The sequence below is a fragment of the Elephas maximus genome, chromosome 12, assembly GCF_024166365.1.
Source record: "Elephas maximus indicus isolate mEleMax1 chromosome 12, mEleMax1 primary haplotype, whole genome shotgun sequence".
Taxonomy (NCBI): Eukaryota; Metazoa; Chordata; class Mammalia; order Proboscidea; family Elephantidae; genus Elephas; species Elephas maximus.
Window position 1 is genome coordinate 43,799,679 of NC_064830.1, and position 18,943 is coordinate 43,818,621.

Here is an 18,943-nt window from a genome sequence, read left to right on the forward strand (position 1 = left end):
ATTATGCTTTTTTAAGAACTATATACATATAAAATCAAATTGACAGCAGCAACTCAAAAGCTTAGATAGCAAACTGGGGGCAGTGAATTTATGTTAATGGAGGAGGAACAACTCAGAAAAGGAGGGTGAGAATGGTTGTACAACTCAAAGAATGTAATTAATGTCATTAAATTGTACATGTAGAAACTGAAAAAAAGAGAATGTTGACAGACTGTGATAAATGTAACTAACATCACTGAACAATTTTTGTGGAAATTGTTAAACGGGAACCTAACTTGCTGTGTAAACTTTTACCAAAAACTCAATAAATTAATATGTATATTAAAAAGTATATATACTATACATATAAACACACTGATGAATGTTGTTATCTCTATATACAACTATGGATGATTCTTTTTTTCTCTTTTCATACTGTATTTTCTCAAATAATTTATTTTTATAATCAGATCAAAAATAATTCTGACAGACAAAATGTAAGCCTACAACTGGCACCCATATGACATCATAGCCAAGATCATAATTCTGACTTGTAAGTAATATTTATTTTTCACTTAAGCTTATGTCCTGGTGCCATTTCTCCCTGAGCCATTGCTTATGTTAAAATACATACTCTATAGTTTTCTGTTCTTTCCTTCAAAATGCAGAACACCTTTTATAGTTAGTTGCCTGCCAGACATCCTGACCTATAGATTCAACTAGTACCTTAAAAGAAATATAATTATCTTCTTTTCCTAAACTTGTTATCCCTCCAGGATCAATGGCTCATGTCCCAAATCTTAGAATCATTTCGTCCTCTCTTTTATGCACTGTAAATGCCATATATTTTATTTCTCTAAAACCCCTTGCATCCCTCTCTTTTACCACTCCCTTAGCTTAAGCCCTGATTAATTTCTTCTGAACAACCATAACCACCTTTTTGGCAAGTTTCCTTGCTTCACACTCTTACATATATCCTACTTATCTTCCTAAACATGAATTTGATCGTGCTATTCCGAAAAACCTTCACCATCTCCTCAGCACACAAACACATGTATACACACACTCTAAAACTGCTCAGTCAGGTTTCCAAAGACCTCCCAAGTTTGATCTTTACCTAGTGTTTACCCCACTCCTGAGCTCCTCACCACACTAGCCCACAGAGAGATTACCTTCTCACCACTCCAATTTACTCGACCTTTAAATCCGTTCTGCAGATTTCTACCTGTGCTTTTCTTTAAGCTATTTACTCCCTTGCCCTGGAGACCAGATCAAATTTTACATTTAAAAAACAAAACAAAAATAAAAAAAAACTTTGTAAACCTCTTTAGTCAAAATTAATCTTTATTTCTCTATACTACCATAGTACTTTATAGTACAGTACTTTATAACAGTACACTTTGTCAGTATGCAATTTTTTCAGTAACTACCATAGTTTATTCCTCTTTAGAGCCTCTACAGGGTCTAGCATAGCGTAGGCATTTAACAGATGTTATTAATAATATGGAAGGACTAGAACAGTTAAAACCTAAAAGAAATGCAGAAAGCCCCATGTGGGAAAAGAGCCCTTAACTCCAGTAAGTTCAAAGAAGTATATAAAAAGGAGATATCACAGGCAGGTTAAATCTTTTTAACGTAAGTGAGCTATACGCAACTACTGGGTACAGCGGTGACTACAACTCAAAGCTAAAAAGGTAAGGGGAGTCAGAGTCCCACATATACATGGACACTGTCATTGCCTGTCAAGTACTCATTCTTCTTCTGCTGCTGGAAAAAAAAAAAACCCTAAATGTCCTTTGGGGTACAACCCCTCTCTCCTCAATTCACCTGGCTTAAGCAAGCTTAACCTCAGCCTCACATCAAGTGTGTTCATGAACCTAAGACCGTCCAGTCAAAAAGCCTCAGTGCATTTGACAACAGTGACCATTCAGGTATAGACACATGGGCCAAGCCAAATGAATTAAGTCAAATCAGAATTAATTGAAGGGCTCCTGCTTTAGTTCCTGGGACTCTTCTCACCAGACTTAGAACTCACAGAGTAGGGTTTGGGAGTAGAGTTACGAACGATGAGGACAGAGCCTGTCTGAGAATGAAGTCCGGGCAACACAGAGAACAAGCCCTGATGACATCATTTGAGCTCCTGTATCCAGTTGGGTTACCTTAGATTTCTGAGTTACATGAGGTAATAAATTGTTTTACTCACGGTTATTTGAGTTGGGTGTCCTGTCACTTGTGATTGAAGGGACACTGGTATGTACAAGTCCCTTCCCAGTGTAAGAATCATAAATTATTAAGTTTGTTATGGTGGAAAGAATACGGGATTGGGAGTTCATTCAGCTCTGGGGTCATACTCTGGTTCTGACATTATCTCGCCAACACTGGGCAAAAAAATTCAGTGTTCTGCACTGTGGCTTCCTCCACCATAAAAAAGGAATGAATAACCACAACTCCGAATGCAGTGAAGAATTACATGAGAAAGCATCTAGGCAGTATGCTCCACATAAGCACTCTACTTTCTAAATGTTGGAAGGCTCTTTAAAAAAAAATCAGTGGGAAGTCATTTCTATTTCATTCTTTCAAGATCATAAAGAATAAAAAAAATAATTATTTCTCTAACATACCTACAGATAGTTAACAGGTAGAAAATATACTGGCTACAAGGTTAAAAACACAGTGAAACCTGTGAACCGGAACTCGACAGGACTGCCGTGTCTGGCAAGTTTTCTGCCTTTGCAGGGTGTAGTCTTACCACTTTTCTATTGCTCGTTTTAGTGAAAAATATTTGACTTTTCCTTCTCTGACAGGTTTCTACCTTACACGGGTTCCGGCTTTCACAGGTTTCACTATATTACATCTTCTTGAAAGTAAGCACTTCAAGAACAATAGAATTCTGTCTCTTTGACTCAAATCTTATTTATATGTAGTCACTTGTTGTCTTTTTAAATGACTGCACAACAAAAATATTTACCTTCAATGTATACACTCCCATTCTACCTGGAACCTTATAGAAGATACCCTCTTCACCTCGGGAGTTTGTGTGTAGCATTGCATTCAGGCATGCAAGAGGGGAAGTCCCACTGTAAAACAAAACAAAGCAAAAAACATACACACACACAAAAAGATTAGTTTCGATCTCTGAACATCCTATGTAACATTGATAAATTAACAGCATTCATTTGACTTAAAACACTTTTTATAACATGTACAAAGACTATCTATCTACAGAGAGGCTGCCATGGAGAAAATGGATGTAAAAAATCATTAGTATATATATTAAAAAAGTCCTTAATTTTCTTAATCCTTATACAGTATTTAACGTTTAAGTCAAGGAAAATTTATCTCACAGAAGTATCACAAATATAATTTGTAAACATTCTATGTTATTTAGCACAAGTTTTAAATCTTTAGAATTAAAACAGAGGGAAAACACACATACACACACAAGTGCTAATAAACTTGGCCCCTTGCATATTGCTGCACCAGACTAAATGTAGTTGTGAAACTAACATGTTTCAGTAGTAGTCTCTTATATTTAAATCTGTCATGACATCACTTTGAAAGGTATACACATAGGCATCTGAATATTTATCTTGCATGCAGTAACTTGATTAAATGCTTATTAATTCTAATATACATTATCCGTAAAAAGTAGGTAAATACATTATTTTCCTTTCCAATTGTAATCAGATTTCATTCCATGTCTTTTTGTAAATATCTACCAGAAACAATAGCAATAAAAAATTATTAACGGGCATTTTTGGTTTGTTCCTGTATTTAGGGAGTGCCATTAATGTCTCACCACTGAGCATAATATTGGTTTTTTATTTAAAATAATTATTCACATATTAAGAAACAGCAAAGCAAATTGTAAGTCAGATGCATGTTTTTCAACATATACCAAATGGAAGCGACATGTATTTGAGTCCAGTATAAACTATCAAATTGTAGATTAACTAGCATAAAATTAAAACATTTTTTTCTCAGATTAATCATTAATCTTCAGCTTGTACATAAAAGGAATTACAAAAGTATCAAAAAATTAGATAATATTGAAATAAAAGCTTCTAGGTGAGAACAGTATTCAAATATAGAAAACAAAACTAGAAAAATATTTTTTAAAATCAAGTACTGTTAAAAAAAGGTATTTAAATATAGTGCTGTAGTATTTTAAGAACATGATCACTTTTCTAACGAAAACACCAAAAACATCATTAGAGAAAATATTAAGACATTTTAAGACACAAGAAAAACTATACGCAGCAAACAAACACTTGGAAAGTTCCTATGGTAGCAACCATACAAAAAGAATCAGTTAGTGGTCCGGAGTCTCTGGAGATGTACGGCATGCCTAAATTTGTTTTTAATTTTTTTTTCATAATACCCAAGGAATTGTTGTTAGCTGCTGTCAAATTGATTTCGAGTCATGGCAACCCCGTGTATGCAGAGCAGAACTGCTCCATAGGATTTTCAAGGCTGTGACCTTTCAAAAGCAGATCACCACACCTGTCTTCCAAAGTGCCTCTGCACAGGTTCGAACCACCAACCTTTTAGCTTAGTAGTTGAACACTTATTTCCACCACCCAAAACCAGCGCCGTGGAGTCGAATCCGACTCATAGCGACCCTATAGGACAGAGTAGAACAGCCCCATAGAGTTTCCAAGGAGCGCCTGGTGGATTTCAACTGCCAATCCTTTGGTTAGCAGCTGTGGGCACTTAACCACTACACCACCAGGGTTTCTTTCCACTACCCAGGGACTCCTAATAAGGCAGCCTAATGGCATATTTTTAAATCCCTCTTCCTCTCAGTTCTATGCTGGTGTTACCCAATAAAATAAGCTTACTAGAATAGGCTGCTAGATATTTTCAGTATACCTAAGGATTTTTTTTTTTTTTTTAAGATAAGAATTCTCTGTCAGGGAAAAGAAGGGCATGGGTCCACTGTCCTTTGCTACTGTGCAAGTGTTGAGGGTCATAAACTTGAGAGAAGGCTTGCCTCTCCCATAACGCTGACAGCAAACAACTAAGGAAATAAAATCTTTTGGGGGAAGAAAGTGTTGTATATATCCAGGTTGATTTTCATAGTTATATTTATCTCCAAATTACATAAATAAAAAATTTTCTTTTTTTATTTATCTAATTTGGAGACATATATATATATATATATATATATGGCAATTCCAATCAAAATCCCAAAGTTTACATTTAAAAAAAAAATGTCAAAAAATCTCTAGTGGAAAAAAATGATGAGAGGCTTGTCTAAGAAGATAATAAAATGTATGCTATTGAAGCAATACGCTACTGGGGCAGGAGGAGATAAATGGGCAAACGAGCACTCTCATAGACTGCTGGCAGAATAGGGTAGAAAAAACAAAAACAGATCATAATTAATGTAAAAGGCGCTATTTCCATTCAGTAGGAAGAAGATGGGGTCATGCCACGGATCATCTGCAGTTTTACTACCGGACATCGCTTCTCCCTTCTTCTGGAAATAGTACTTAAAATTTCCTGTGAAGTACTATCCCTTTCCCACTCTCAGACATGTGGTTTATAGGAACTTAATCTCATGCTCATCACGGGGGTAAACCCAAACTGATTTAAACCAATCAACATATTCCATTCCCCCAGTTAGTGAGATTCAGGAACAGATACATGAATTAATCAGGACCAATGTTTTTTTTTTAATGATCTAAGGATCTATTTCCTTTGACATTTTGGGAAAAGAAATTTGCTTTCCAGGGAAGCTTCTGAGAGACACCCTCTTTCTTCCCCTGAAACGAGTGATATGAGGAAATAAGACCTAAAATTTTCATAGTTATGTTGTGATCATTAGGAAAGGATTTAAAATGGGGGTGGAAAACACACAAGACAGGGAAAAGATAAGGTAATGAGAATGAAGTGAAATGTGACACCAAAAAGAGCAGAACTGAGAAAAGGGGAAAAAGGGCCCTTTAGCAATATTCCTTGTGTCACTGTATGAAGTCTTCCCTTAAGCCAATCCTACCTTTGGAATTTTGTTGAGGTTTTAAGTTACAAGCAACTGAAAAAAATTCCAAATAAAATATTTAATAAATGGTGCTGGCATATCTTGCTGTACACTGGGGGTGGGGGGAGTGGTTCTCACAGTATATACAAAAACGTATTCCAAATGGATAAAAAAAACTTAAATGTAAAAAATGGAAGAAAAAAATTGGCTAAATAAAAATTTCTATACAGGAAAAAATACAATGAACAAAACCACAGAAAATATATGCTGCTGAAATAAATGTCTGCAAAACATATGGACAAAGGATTAATAGTCCTAGTGGTTACCAAGGAAGGAGTCCTGGTGGCACAGTGGTTAAACGCTTGGCTGTTAACCAAAAGGTGGACTGTTCAAACCCACTTGCCATTCTGTGGGAGAAGGAAGTGGCAGTCTGTTTTTGTAAAGATTTAGAGCTTCAGAAATCATATGGGGGCAGTTCTACTCTGCCCTAGTGTCACTATGAGTCAGAGCTGACTCCATGGTAATGGGTTTGGTTACCAGGGGTAAGAGGGAAGGGGAAAGTTGGAGCTCTTGCTTAGAGAGCATTGAGCTTATGTTAATGTGGTAGAGTAATTTGGAAAAAAGTTGCAAAAATGGTTGCACAATTTGAAGAATGTAATCAATGCCACTGAATTATACATGTAGAAACTGTTGAATTGGCACTTTTTGTTGTGTATATTTTTACCCAATCAAAAAAGAATTGGTAAAAAAAAAAATAATAGACCTAAAATAAGAACTTCTTTTAGGAAAATACAAATAGCCCATTAGAAAAAATGGATAAAAGATATGGAAGATTCATAAAAAATGCAATGTAAGCGGTCAATAAATCACATGAAAAGAAATTCACACCAACAGCAGTCAAACCAAAGCAAATTAAATCGAGATGCCATTGGTCAGACTGGGAGAAATAAAGTAGAGTCTTAGTTCACAGTATTGTGCCAATGTCAATATCCTGGTTTTGATATTATACTACAGTTATATAAGATGGTACCATGGAGCTAATTAAATCAGGTGGACACTGGAGAGTGTGTTGGCAGCTCTTGACTGGAGGGGGGATGGGAAGATAGAGAGAGAGGGAAGATGGCAAAATTGGCACGAAACGAGAGACTGTAAGGGCTGACTCAATAGAGGTAGAGCAAGTGGGAGAAAGGAGTAAGATGTATGTAAACCTACATGTGACAGACTGATTGGAATGGTAAATGTTCACTTGAAGCTTAATAAAAATTAATTAAAAAAAAAAAAAAAAGATGGTACCATGGAAAGAAGCTGGATTTAGTGTACATGGGACTCTATGTATTATTTTTGCAATTTCTTTTCAGTCTATATTTCAAAATAAAAAGAAAGAGAAAAGTATATTGATAAGATCCACTGCTGGTAAAGTTATAGGCAGATGAGCACTCTTGTGGACTACTGACGAGACTGAAAATTGCTACCGTTTCCCCATTTCTCAATTCTGCCTTAGGAAAATAATATGGTAGTATCCATTACAAGTGAAAATATATGGGATCATGGACCCAACAACGCCACTTGAATCTATCCTATAAAAATAAAGCCACAAGGACTTAGGGACATATGTACAAGGATTTACTCCAGTATTGTTAGAAGTGACAAAACAAAGAAACTTACTTTAAGGTGCACTAATAAGGGAATGGCTGATCATATGTTAATAAAGTAACCAACAGGATATGAAGCAATAAAAGCTACACCGACAGCTAAAGAAGTGTTAAATAAGTTCCAGAAAGCATTCTGTTTAGCCCTTATAATAATCTCATGAGTCAGGCAAAATTACTACACAATTTTACAAATAATGAAACTAATGAATAGAAGTGCTAAGTAAGTTGCTCAAGATCACAGAGTTAGTAAATGGTGAAGCCAAGATTCCAGTAAGAAGAAAGAAAACAGAAGCAGAGCAGTAAAGAGACAGCTTTAAAAGAGGACATATAACTAAGGAAAAAAATATTATAACCTGTAGTTCAATAACCTATCTGGTAAAAGTCTGCCCTGATTAATGGTATTCAATTTCAATATTAAGTATTGGCTCTGCTTAGGGCAATAAATTAAGGTGTGTAGATCCAAAGAGGAAAGCTTTCTTGGCTCAGTCTGATTAGGAACACAGACAAGGAAATGTGCTATTAATATAGGTATAGGTCCACAATCCCTGATACAAAACACCTAAGGCCAAATACATTTCAGGCATAAGCATTTTTTGGACTTTAGAAAGATAACATGATATGCCACGTCTTATGTAACACCTCCAGGCGCATTAAAGGCAGCATCCCATAACCAAACGCTGTGAAACCAAACGCTGTGAAACATATGAAGGTTCACACTAAGTGGGATAAACACAGATTATGTATGGTCTTCTGTTGGTTCAAGAAAAGTGTTGCTAAATGGGTTTTGGTGCTAAACATATAAAAAAATTTGATTTTTTGAGCATTTTAGATTTTGGAATTATGGATAAGTTGTGGACCTATATATATGAAGTACTTTATAAATCAGAGAGAAAGGAAAAAATGATTTGGTCTAGGCCTTAGCACTTAGGACCAAAAGCGGGGAGGGGTGGAGTACTTCTTAAAGTGAAACGTATAAAATGAAAGGAAACGGCACACACATCTGGTGAAAAGATGTGGTAAAGAATAACTATATAGTCGCTGTCATAATATTTTCCTTGCAAATCTGGGTATAATTTTCCTTTGAAGAAAACAAAGTTTTGGAAAACCCATAGGACATACAAAACACTGTGCCATCTAAAACAAAATTTAGATTTGATCTTAGGAAAATATAAAGAGTCAACAGCTACCTCAGAATCCTAGCAGGGTTTATTTTTATGAACAATGAAGCACTGGCAAAGACATGAAATAGTGCTATATTGCCCATGATGGCAGGAATGTATCTTCAAGGGAAGTAACTCCAGAATTACATAATTTAATAAAAATAACGGAAATAGTTAAATGCATCATCTGCATGGGGAATAAAACCATACTAATGAGGAGATCAATACTAATGTAAAATCAAGTAAATATAATAGAAGCTAAGAATTGACACTAGAAGCAGCAAAGATAACATAAGAACACTTCAAAGATTACACAACTATCAAGTAAGAGGGTTTCTAATTTTTCTTCTCCATGCTCAAGAAATCAGAGTTGAAGAGGTGGGGGTTCTTTTAATGACCCCCATGCTATAAATTTATGCTGAATCTGCCTCATGTAAGAAAACGTACTAAGATGTTTTATACGCAAAGCCAAAAGTATGAACTGACTTATTTAGCTCTCTCTGCAGTAAAAGTGGTTCCTTAACTGTAGCTAGCAGGGCTGAGAGGCCTGAGGTCTATTATTGCACTGCTCAGATGAAGTAAATATACAAACTCATGAAAGGAAGCATCAGTGTGGCAGAGAGTCAACTTTGGGTATTCATACAGATGTGAATTCAGATCTCTGTGAGGCCATGGGCAAGTCACTTCAAACACCCTGACTCTTAATTTTCTCATCTGTAAAATAGAAGTAATACCAGTACCTTGTAAAATGATTGTGTAGATTACAGATAATATATATAAAGGGTATGTCACAGAGTAGAAACTCAGTAAATGTGGTAGTTACTTTAATACCTTGCTCCCACCCCAGTCTGGTGATGTCCCAGTGTCTCAGTCTCAACCGATGTAATTTCACCCTCAACCTCATCTATTTTTCCATGCTGAAGCCAACGTGGCCTTTAAAAAACAAATATGATCGTTCCATCCCCTGTCCAGCTTAAAATTAATCTATGATATCATAATGTTCTTACAATAAAGTCCAAAATTCTCAACAGATCCCTACATGATCCGACCTTGACCATTCTCGCTCACCCTCTCTGCTCCAGCCTACTCTAGCCTTCTTTTCATTTTGTACATTAAAATTCTTCTGATTTCTTGGTCTTTGCACAAGTTAACACTTCTGCTTGCAATAACCCTCGCCTTTTCTCCTAGCAAGCTCCAGTTCACCCTTCAGATTTCAGCCTTAACGTGTCTTGCTTAAGAAAGCCAACCCTATGTTCTGCAGAATCCTATATGTCTCCTAAATACATATTGATTATAACTACGTAAATCGTAATTATAACATTTTAGTGTAACATCTGACTTCATTTTGGGTCGGCCAGATTCAACAGTGTGTGATTTCATTTAAGCTCTCTGGGAAGCAGATTCTCTCTTCCCCTCTATATTTGAGCCCAAAAGCACACAGCTCCAGGAGCTGCAAGCAGTCATCTTATAATTATGATGGATGAGCTTGCTGAGAATGGGACCAAAATGAAGGAAGCAGAGCTGAGAAACTGATCATGCTGCTGGAGCACCTGGGTCAAGTTTTGCCTGGGTTTTTCACTTCTATTAGATGATGAATTTCCTTCAATGTTTAAGCCAGTTTGCATTATGTTTTCTATTATTTGCAACTGAAAACATCTTAAAGGATACAAAGCACCTAAGTAAAAGCATTCAAATTTACAGAGAGACAAAAGGCAGTAGAATAAACAAACAAACAAAAATCAAACCCATAGGACAGAGCTGGACTGCCCCAGAGGGCTTCCAAGGAGAGGCTGGTGGATTCAAACTGCGGACCTTTTGGTTAGCAGCTGAGCTCTTAACCACTGCACCACCAGAGCTCAAAACCAAAGAAAGGTATAGGAAAATACTGAAAGGTAAAAAACTCTCTGCTATAAAGGAAAAAAATATTATCTTTATGACTCAATAATATATATTAAACGATAATGTATGCAGAAGCAAGGTGTTACGAACTTGTTCAGAGAAACCCAATTACTGAAATATTCAGAAACATTTAAGTTTTTTCTACATCTAGAACTTCAAAGATTAAGAAAGGATCAAATTGGCAGCCAAGCAGGAAAGCAAGAGTGGCAGGTTGACTTGCTGTTTTAAATACATCATTCACTCACTCTATCAAGCGACTCTGCAGTAAAGTGGGTGAGATACATTTCCCTACCCCACTGACACTGAACTGGCCACAAAACTTGGTCAACAAAATGATAGCATACAAAAAGGAAACAGAAGCTATAAATGTGTTTGCATTGTTTGGCTTAGTCCTATGATCCCCACGAGAAGAGCTACTGGTTTCAGGAGGAGAGAACAACCCATAGCCTAGAGCCAAGCAAGGCAACAATCACCGAACCCCAGCTAGCCTAAAGACATAAAGAAGAAAACAGAAATACAGGTATGCGTTGCTTAATGCCCACCATACAGTTCTGTGAAATAGGATGTTATATGATTTGGACTTTGAGCCATGGGTCCATGACTCGGGGCGGTCGCACCGGCCAGGGGGCTGCTGTGCAGCAGGGCCGCTCCCGCTGCGGATGCCTCAGGTGAGCACTCTGAGACCTTCCCAGCATGCAGCCCACAGCCACCATGGGGACACTCCTGCGAGGGCTTGGCATCAGGAGAGTGGCCTCCACCACCTGGCAGTACCACCCTGGCCAGGCCCCTTGATGCCTGCCAACCTTGGGTGTCCACTCCTCCCAGTGGCTGCGGCCTGTTTCCCTGGCAGGAGGGCTGTGGGGAAGTCGGGCCGTGGCATTCCCCAGAGAAAGAAAGGCAGTTTGTTTTTCCCCCTTCTCTTTTTGGGAACCTCAGTTATTCATTGTGGGGGGTGGGGGTGGAGTTAGGGAAAAAGCTCCTTTATAAAAGGAAACCAAAGGCTGCACTAGGCTGCACCTGGAGCCCGGCAGGAGCCCCAGGGCAGCATCTTTTGGCCCCAATCTGGGCCATTCAGTCAGCCTTGCTGGAACTCAGGCCCAGGCCTGTCTTAGGCAGCCGTGCTTCAGCCCTGCACATGGCCCCGGGCAGCCCCTCTGGGCCCCAGCTTGGCCTAGACTCCGATGAACCTGGCCTTGGGCTTTGGAGACCTCCCGTCACCGCCTCGGTCTGGCTTCTGACCCTTTACCTGCTGCTTCTTGGGTGGATGCCTGGTGGAAATACTCAGCTTCATCCTCTTCCTCAGGTGGGCTAGCTCCTCGGCCTCCAGAAGGGCCCCAGGGTCCTTGGTATCACTGTCCCAATCAGCCTCTGCCCCGTGCCCTCTTCATGCCTGCCAGGCTCTTCTCGTGGGCCTCTCGCTGCTCCAGCTTGCGCTGCATGTTCTGGGCCTGCTGGTCCTGCCTCTGGGCCTTTAGCTGTAGCCTCTGCTCTAGCTGCCAGGATGGCCTGCAACTCCTCCTCTGTCTTGTGCACGAAACTACAGAACAGCACGTTCCCTTTCCCGGCAATCTCCTGGATCCTGCTCTCTGTCTGGCTCCAACTTGCTCTCTGAAAGCCCTGCGCCTGGCCAGCAGCTTGCTAATGTCCTACAGGTGGCTCATGTTGGGAAGTTTCTCCTAGGGAAGCTTCTTCATCCACAACTTGCCCCCAAAGGAACGACTCTGATGCTATAATGGCAGAAATCCAACTCCTGGGAATTGGATGATGAGGAGGCAGCAATTAATGGTGTTCAGGTTTACTTTGTGCACACTGATGGAGGAGAAAAGGTTTTGGGAGCATAGCGGCCATGAGCTTCACCAGTGCATGCCATGGGGGTCTAAGCTGTTGAGCACTCCCTGGTGCACTCCCCAGAGTGCACGGGCTGGACCATGGATGTATATGCAGTACGACATTGCCCAATCAGACGTTGTTGTTGTTGTTGGGTGCCCTAGAGTCAGTTCCCACTCATAGCGACCCTATGTACGAAAGAACCAAACAGTGCCCAGTCCTGCGCCATCCTCACAATTGTTGCAGCCGCCGTGTCAATCCATCTTGCCGAGGGTCTTCCTCTTATTCACTGACCCTCTACGTTACCAAGCATGATGTCCCTCCTGATAACATGTCCAAAGTCTGTGAGACAGTCTTGCCATCTTCATTTCTAAGGAGTATTCTGGCTGTACTTCTTCTAAGACAGATGGGTTCATTCCAAACCATTTTTGGCATTTTGATAATAACTTGAAAATTTGTTATGTCAAAGTATATTTTCAAACAGACTTACAGAGGCTTTGAAAATCTACGATAGAACACCTTACATGTTAAAATTTACCTTTAATTTAAAGTACATCTGACAAATGATTCATTATATCTCATATCTGTTTAGATGCCCATTCTAAAGGCTTCTCTTAGCGCTGTTATTGGAGGGATTAAACAGCTACTATCCTCAAGCAACAAAATACATTAGTATAGTAGCAAATAATAACTCATAAAATAAGAATCCATCAATCCATACTGATATAAATAAATCAATGAATGGAGAATTCCTTACAGTAAAATTCCAACTAATAGATATAGAAGGGGGAAAAAAAAAAATCACCAAATGTGGCAATCACCATAGTCATAACTGTTTCAGGCAAAAATTATCAATTGATGCTGTGGTGGACAAACTCTAAGACAATCCCTAATTATCCCTGCTTCCTGGTACTCATGCCTTTATGTAATCTTCTTCCCTTGAATGTGGGTGGGACCTGTGAATTGTTTCTAATGAAAATGCACCAAAGGTGAAGGGATGTCACTTCTGTGACTACGCTACATAAGAGAGCAGTGTACTTGCTAGGTGACTCTCAATATTGCTGCTTTGAGAAATCACATGGCTGTGTTGGGGAGACCTATGTGGCAAGGAACTCCAGGTGGCCTCTGACCAAAAGCCAGCTTGGAACTGAGGCCCTCAGAATGATGACCTATAAAGATATGATTCCTGCCAACAACCATGTGAGCTTGAAGTGGACTCTTCCACAGTGGAATCTTCATATAAGAATGCAACCCTGTACGACACCTTGACTACAGCTTTGCTGGGCACCCTTTAAACCCGTGCCAGACTCATAACCCACAGAAACTGAGATAATAAATGTGTGTTGTTTTACGCTGCTAAATTTACAGTAATATTGTTAAGCAGCAATAGACAGTACAGATGCTGAAACTCGTAGGCAAAGGTACAATGAAAAACAAACTATTTACATAGTCTCGAAGTACCTCCTCCTAAGACACTCACTAACTACAAATGGGAAAAATGTACATTGGAGAAACTTGGCAGGCATCACCTAACACGTTTACAGTGGGTAACTTGGTAGACATTACCTAAATCAAGTGGTGAACATTATCACAATAAGGGGATAAACTGAAATCATATGCCTCCTGATACAATAAATCAAAGATCACTTCCGTGATATTCCTGACAAAAATGTACAACCTGAATCTAATCGTGAAGAAATATCATACATACTCAAATTGAGAGACACTCTACAAAATTGCTGGCCTACACTTCACAAACATCAAGGTCACGAAAGACAAAGACTATAGTTCCAGATTATTGTTCTTAGGTGCTGTTGTGTAGGCTCTGACTCATAGTGACCTTATAAATAACAGAATGAAATGTTACCTGGTCTTGTGCCATCTTCATTATTGTTGGTATGTTTGAGTCCACTGCTTTGGCTATTGGGTCAAACCATTTTATTGAAGGTTTCCCTTATCTTTGCTAACCCTCTGTGGTACAATGGATCGCTTTCGCGTGGCCTTTCTTACCATGGTCTTGTAACTTGGGTGGGACTGTGCAAATAGGGTAATTGTGGCCCAGCAAGGGGACTGGTTAGTTTTGCCATCCCACTGGGCTTGCAATGAGCCACCCCAGAGGTGGGAAAGAGAAGATCACACCACTACCAAGGAAGAAGAGCCAGCATGTCTTTTGGACCCGGGATGCCTGCACTGAGAAGTTCCCCGAACCAGGAGATCCAGAGACAGATAGCTGTAACGTGGAAGACAGCGAGAAGCAGTGGTAGAGAAATGACAGTGGCAGAGATAGGTAGGAGACACATGAAGAGACAGCTCAGTGGGGTTCCCTGCCCACGACGCAAGAAAACTGAGTGCCTTTGGGCAAGAGGCTTGCTGAAGGAGTAGGGTGCTTCCAGGCACTTGGTGGAGCTAAGTTTGCTGAAACATGGAGCAAGAAAGTTGAGTGCCTTTGGGCTGAGGCCTACTGGTGGAGTGGGCTGCCTCTGGGCACTTACCAGCAGAGCTAAAAGAGCTTTGTAACACTTGCTTGAGCAGGGATGAGGGCCAGAGAGAGGCATGCCTACAAGCACAGCTGGGAAAAGGCTGCCGTGATGGAAGAACTGTGCATTCCTGAACCCGAATTTTAATCTGTTACTTCCCTAATAAGCCTCATAATTGTGAGTATTGTCTGTGAGTTCTATGTGGCCACTGCAATGAATTACTGAACCCAGAAAGAGACCCAGAAGCAGACAGTGCCGTGGGAGGGACAGTCACAGTCAACGTCAGAATTAGTAAAGAGGGTGGAAAGAGGAAGCACATGCCTGACCTTTGCCTCACAGGAATCAGCCTTGGACTGCTGATCTTGATTCTCCTTCCCCCTTGTGAAGTAAGAGGTCAGACGCCATCCCCACACCTTTTTTACACCCTCTAAATTACAAACATAAATCCTTTTCTAGCAATTGGTCTTTCCTTATGATGGTCCTAAGGAGGCAAGCTGAAGTCCCGCCATCCTTACTTCTAAGGACATTCTAGTTGTATTTCTTCTAAGACTGATTTGTTTGTTCTTCTGGTAGTCCATAGTATATTCAATATTCTTAGGCAACACCACAGTTCAAATGCATCAATTCTTTTTGTATCTTCCTTTACCATTACCCAGCTTTTGCATGCATATGAGGTAACCGAAAAGACCATAGCTTGAGTCAGAACCACCGTAGTTTAATATTGAAGTGACATCTTTGCTTCTGAATGTAATAAGTACGTCATTTGATTTCTTCACTGCTGCTTCCATGGACGTTGACTGTTGATCCACGCAGAATTAAATTGTTAACTTCAATTTCCTCCTCATTTATCATGATGTTGTTTACTGATCCTGCTGTGACGATTTTCATTTTCTTCAGGTTCAGGTATAATCCATATTGAAGGCTATAGTCTTTAACCTTCATCAGTACATGTTTCAAGTCATCTTCATTTTTAGTAAGGAAGGTTGTGTCATTGCACATCTCACGTTGTTTTAGTTTCTTTCTGGGGCTCGGAGATACAAATTAAAAATCCAAATGAAGTCTGGTGTAGCGTTCAGAAATACACAGGGCCCACTGACTTTCAGTAAAAATCAAAGTCAGTTCCTCAGCTTTAGCTTGTCTACAGCTCTCCTCGTTCTAAATGCCTTTGTAAGCATTTTTAAAGAGTTTACTCAGCTCTTTTACCATCATATCGTAGGCACAAGTTAATAAAAATTCAAACTCTCATCCTTTACTTCTGCAACCTACCATCATTACCTGGGTTTTAAGATTAAAAGAGCAAAATAAACATTTGCTACTTTCTCCAAAAAGTTAATGAAATACCTCTGCTCATCCACTCTAACTTAGGTAAACGGTCTTTTCCTACCAATACAACACCTTCGCTGTTCTTCCCACGTTAGGTTAAAATGTGCCCTACTTAAGTAACTACAAAATCCTACAACTTTTAATTACCCTTTACCTTATTCTCGTTTTACAAAATATTCTCTGACCCACAGACCAGTGCAACAGAATTTGAGAGTCCAGAAATAAACCCAAACATCTAAACTCAACTGATTTTTTGACAAGTGTGCTAAGTCCATTCAATGGGGGAAAGAAGAGTCTCTTCGATAAATGGTATTGGGAAAACTGGATTGCCACATGCAGAAAAATGAAACAGGACTCAGGCTTCACACCATATACAAAAACAAACTCAGAATGGATTAAGGACATAAATGTGCAAGCTAAAACCATAAAAATTTTAGAAGAAAATGAAGGGGCAACGCTGTAGGGCCTAGCTTTTAAAGATGGATTATCTAATATAATAACGAAAGCACAAACAGCAAAAGACAAAATAAATAAATAGGACCTGTTTAAAATTAAAAATGTTCCTTCATCAAAAGACTTCACCAACTCTATAGGCTTTCTGGAGGAGCCACGGAGGGTAGATAAACCCTCGAAACTATTGCCCTGAGATAAACTTTAAACCTTAAACTAAAAATATTCCCTGAAGTCATCTTAAAACCAAACAGTAATTTAGCTTAACTAGTAAAAAAGATCTGCCTTGAATATTATGCCTTTTTAAGAACTACCTATATGGGATCAAAGGACTATAGCAACTGGAAAGATTAGATAGGACCCTGGGGGCAATGAGTTTATGTAATGAGGGAGGAACAACTCAGAAAAGGAGAGTGAGAATGGTTACAAAGTTCAAAAAATGTAATCACTGTCACTAAACTGTTGAATTGGTATGTTTTGCTGTGTATATTCTCAACAATAATAAAATAAATAAGATTTAGAAAAAAATAAAAGAATAGGAGGAAGAAATGGGATGTGTGGCTAACTGCCTCCATGAACAACTGTCTCCTTTGCCAAGAGACCAAAGAACTGGATAGTACCTGGCTGCTATTACTGAACATTTTGATCAATGATTCTATACAAGAATCCTGATCAAAGGGGGAAAAATGTAGAACAGAATTGAAAATTCTCATGGACTCCATACTTTCTGGAGCCATGGAGACTGGATAAACCCCTGAAAACAACACCCTGAGATAATCTTTAAAACTTAAACCAAAAACATTCCCTGAAGTCTTCCTAAAACCAAATAACAGTTTAGCTTAAATAGTAAAGAATGTCTGCCCTGACCACTGTGCTCTTTTTAGATCTATCTATAGGGGATCATTTTTTTTTTTTTTTAATTTATTGTGCTTTAAGTGAAAGTTTATAAATCAAGTCAGTCTCTCATACAAAAAGTTACACACACCTTGCTATATACTCCTAGCTGCTCTCCCTCTAACGAGACAGCACATTCCTCCTCTCCATCCTATATTCCCCGTGTCCGTTCACCCAGCCCCTGTCCCCCTCTTCCTTCTCATCTCGCCTCCAGACAGGGGTTGCCCACATAGTTTAATGTGTCTACTTGAGCCAAGAAGCTCACTTCTCACCACTATCATTATCTATCTTTTAGTCCAGCCCAATCCCTGTCTGAAGAGTTGGCTTTGGGAATGGTTTCAGTCTTGGGCTAACAAAGGGTTCAGGGACCATGGTCTCTACGGTCCCTCTAGTGTCAGTCAGACCATTAAGTCTAGCCCTTTTACGAGAATTTGAGATCTGCATCCCACTGTTCTCCTGCTCCATCAGGGATTCTCTGTTGTGCTTTATATGGGATCAATTTGACAACAGCACCTCAAAGATTAGATAGGAACCCTACAGGGCAATGTTTATGTTAATGGGGGAGGAACAACTCAGAAAAGGAGGGTGAGAATGGTTGCACAACCATTCTCAACATAATCAATGTCACTGAATCGTACATGTAGAAATGGTTGAACTAATGTACATTCTGCAGTGCATATTCTCAACAACAAAAATAAATTATTTAAAAGATAAATACAACCATCTCTCTGGTCTCAGCATCTTCAGACAAGAATCAGATGATCCACAGGTTGACAAGGAGGCTCCGTAAGTCATCTAATCCATTCACCTACAGGTGCTGTATCCCCTCTAAAATACTAAATCTTAAATAGGTAATCATCCACTTTGTTTTTCAGGAGATGTAATGGAGAGCTATATTTCCTCAAACATTCTTCCTTCAACTAAGCCAAATATATCTTTCTGAAACTCTATCTACTAGTCCTGATTTATGTTGGAAATCGATGGTTATCATGGTAGAAAAATCTTGGGGGATCTTTGCTTTCCCCTGTGATTTTTTGGACAGTGTGGATTTTATAAAATGACTTTGCAACAAATTATCTTACAAAGTTAAAAAAAAAAGTTCAATATTATTTCATTATTCCATATGACAGCCCTTCAAGTATTTTAAGACTTTCATGAAATCCTAAGGTCTATTCCTTTCCAGGTTATTTTCAGTCTACTCACTGGTATTCCCTGCTCAACCAATCTAAAGAATCTTAATAAACATTTATTGCCCATTCTAAAAACTTACCTATGTCCCACAAAATTTATTATCCCCAT

General features: G+C 39.0%; 1 protein-coding gene across 2 annotated transcripts in view; it reads right to left on the reverse strand.

Moving 5' to 3' along the window:
• Positions 1-18,943, reverse strand: part of ASXL2 (ASXL transcriptional regulator 2) — a 193,477-nt gene that overhangs the window by 78,224 nt on the left and 96,310 nt on the right. For both annotated transcript variants that reach the window (XM_049904929.1, XM_049904928.1), the window contains exon 3: positions 2,948-3,056. In XM_049904929.1, the coding sequence (XP_049760886.1) occupies positions 2,948-3,056 (109 nt within the window). The remainder of the gene's footprint in view (positions 1-2,947; positions 3,057-18,943) is intronic.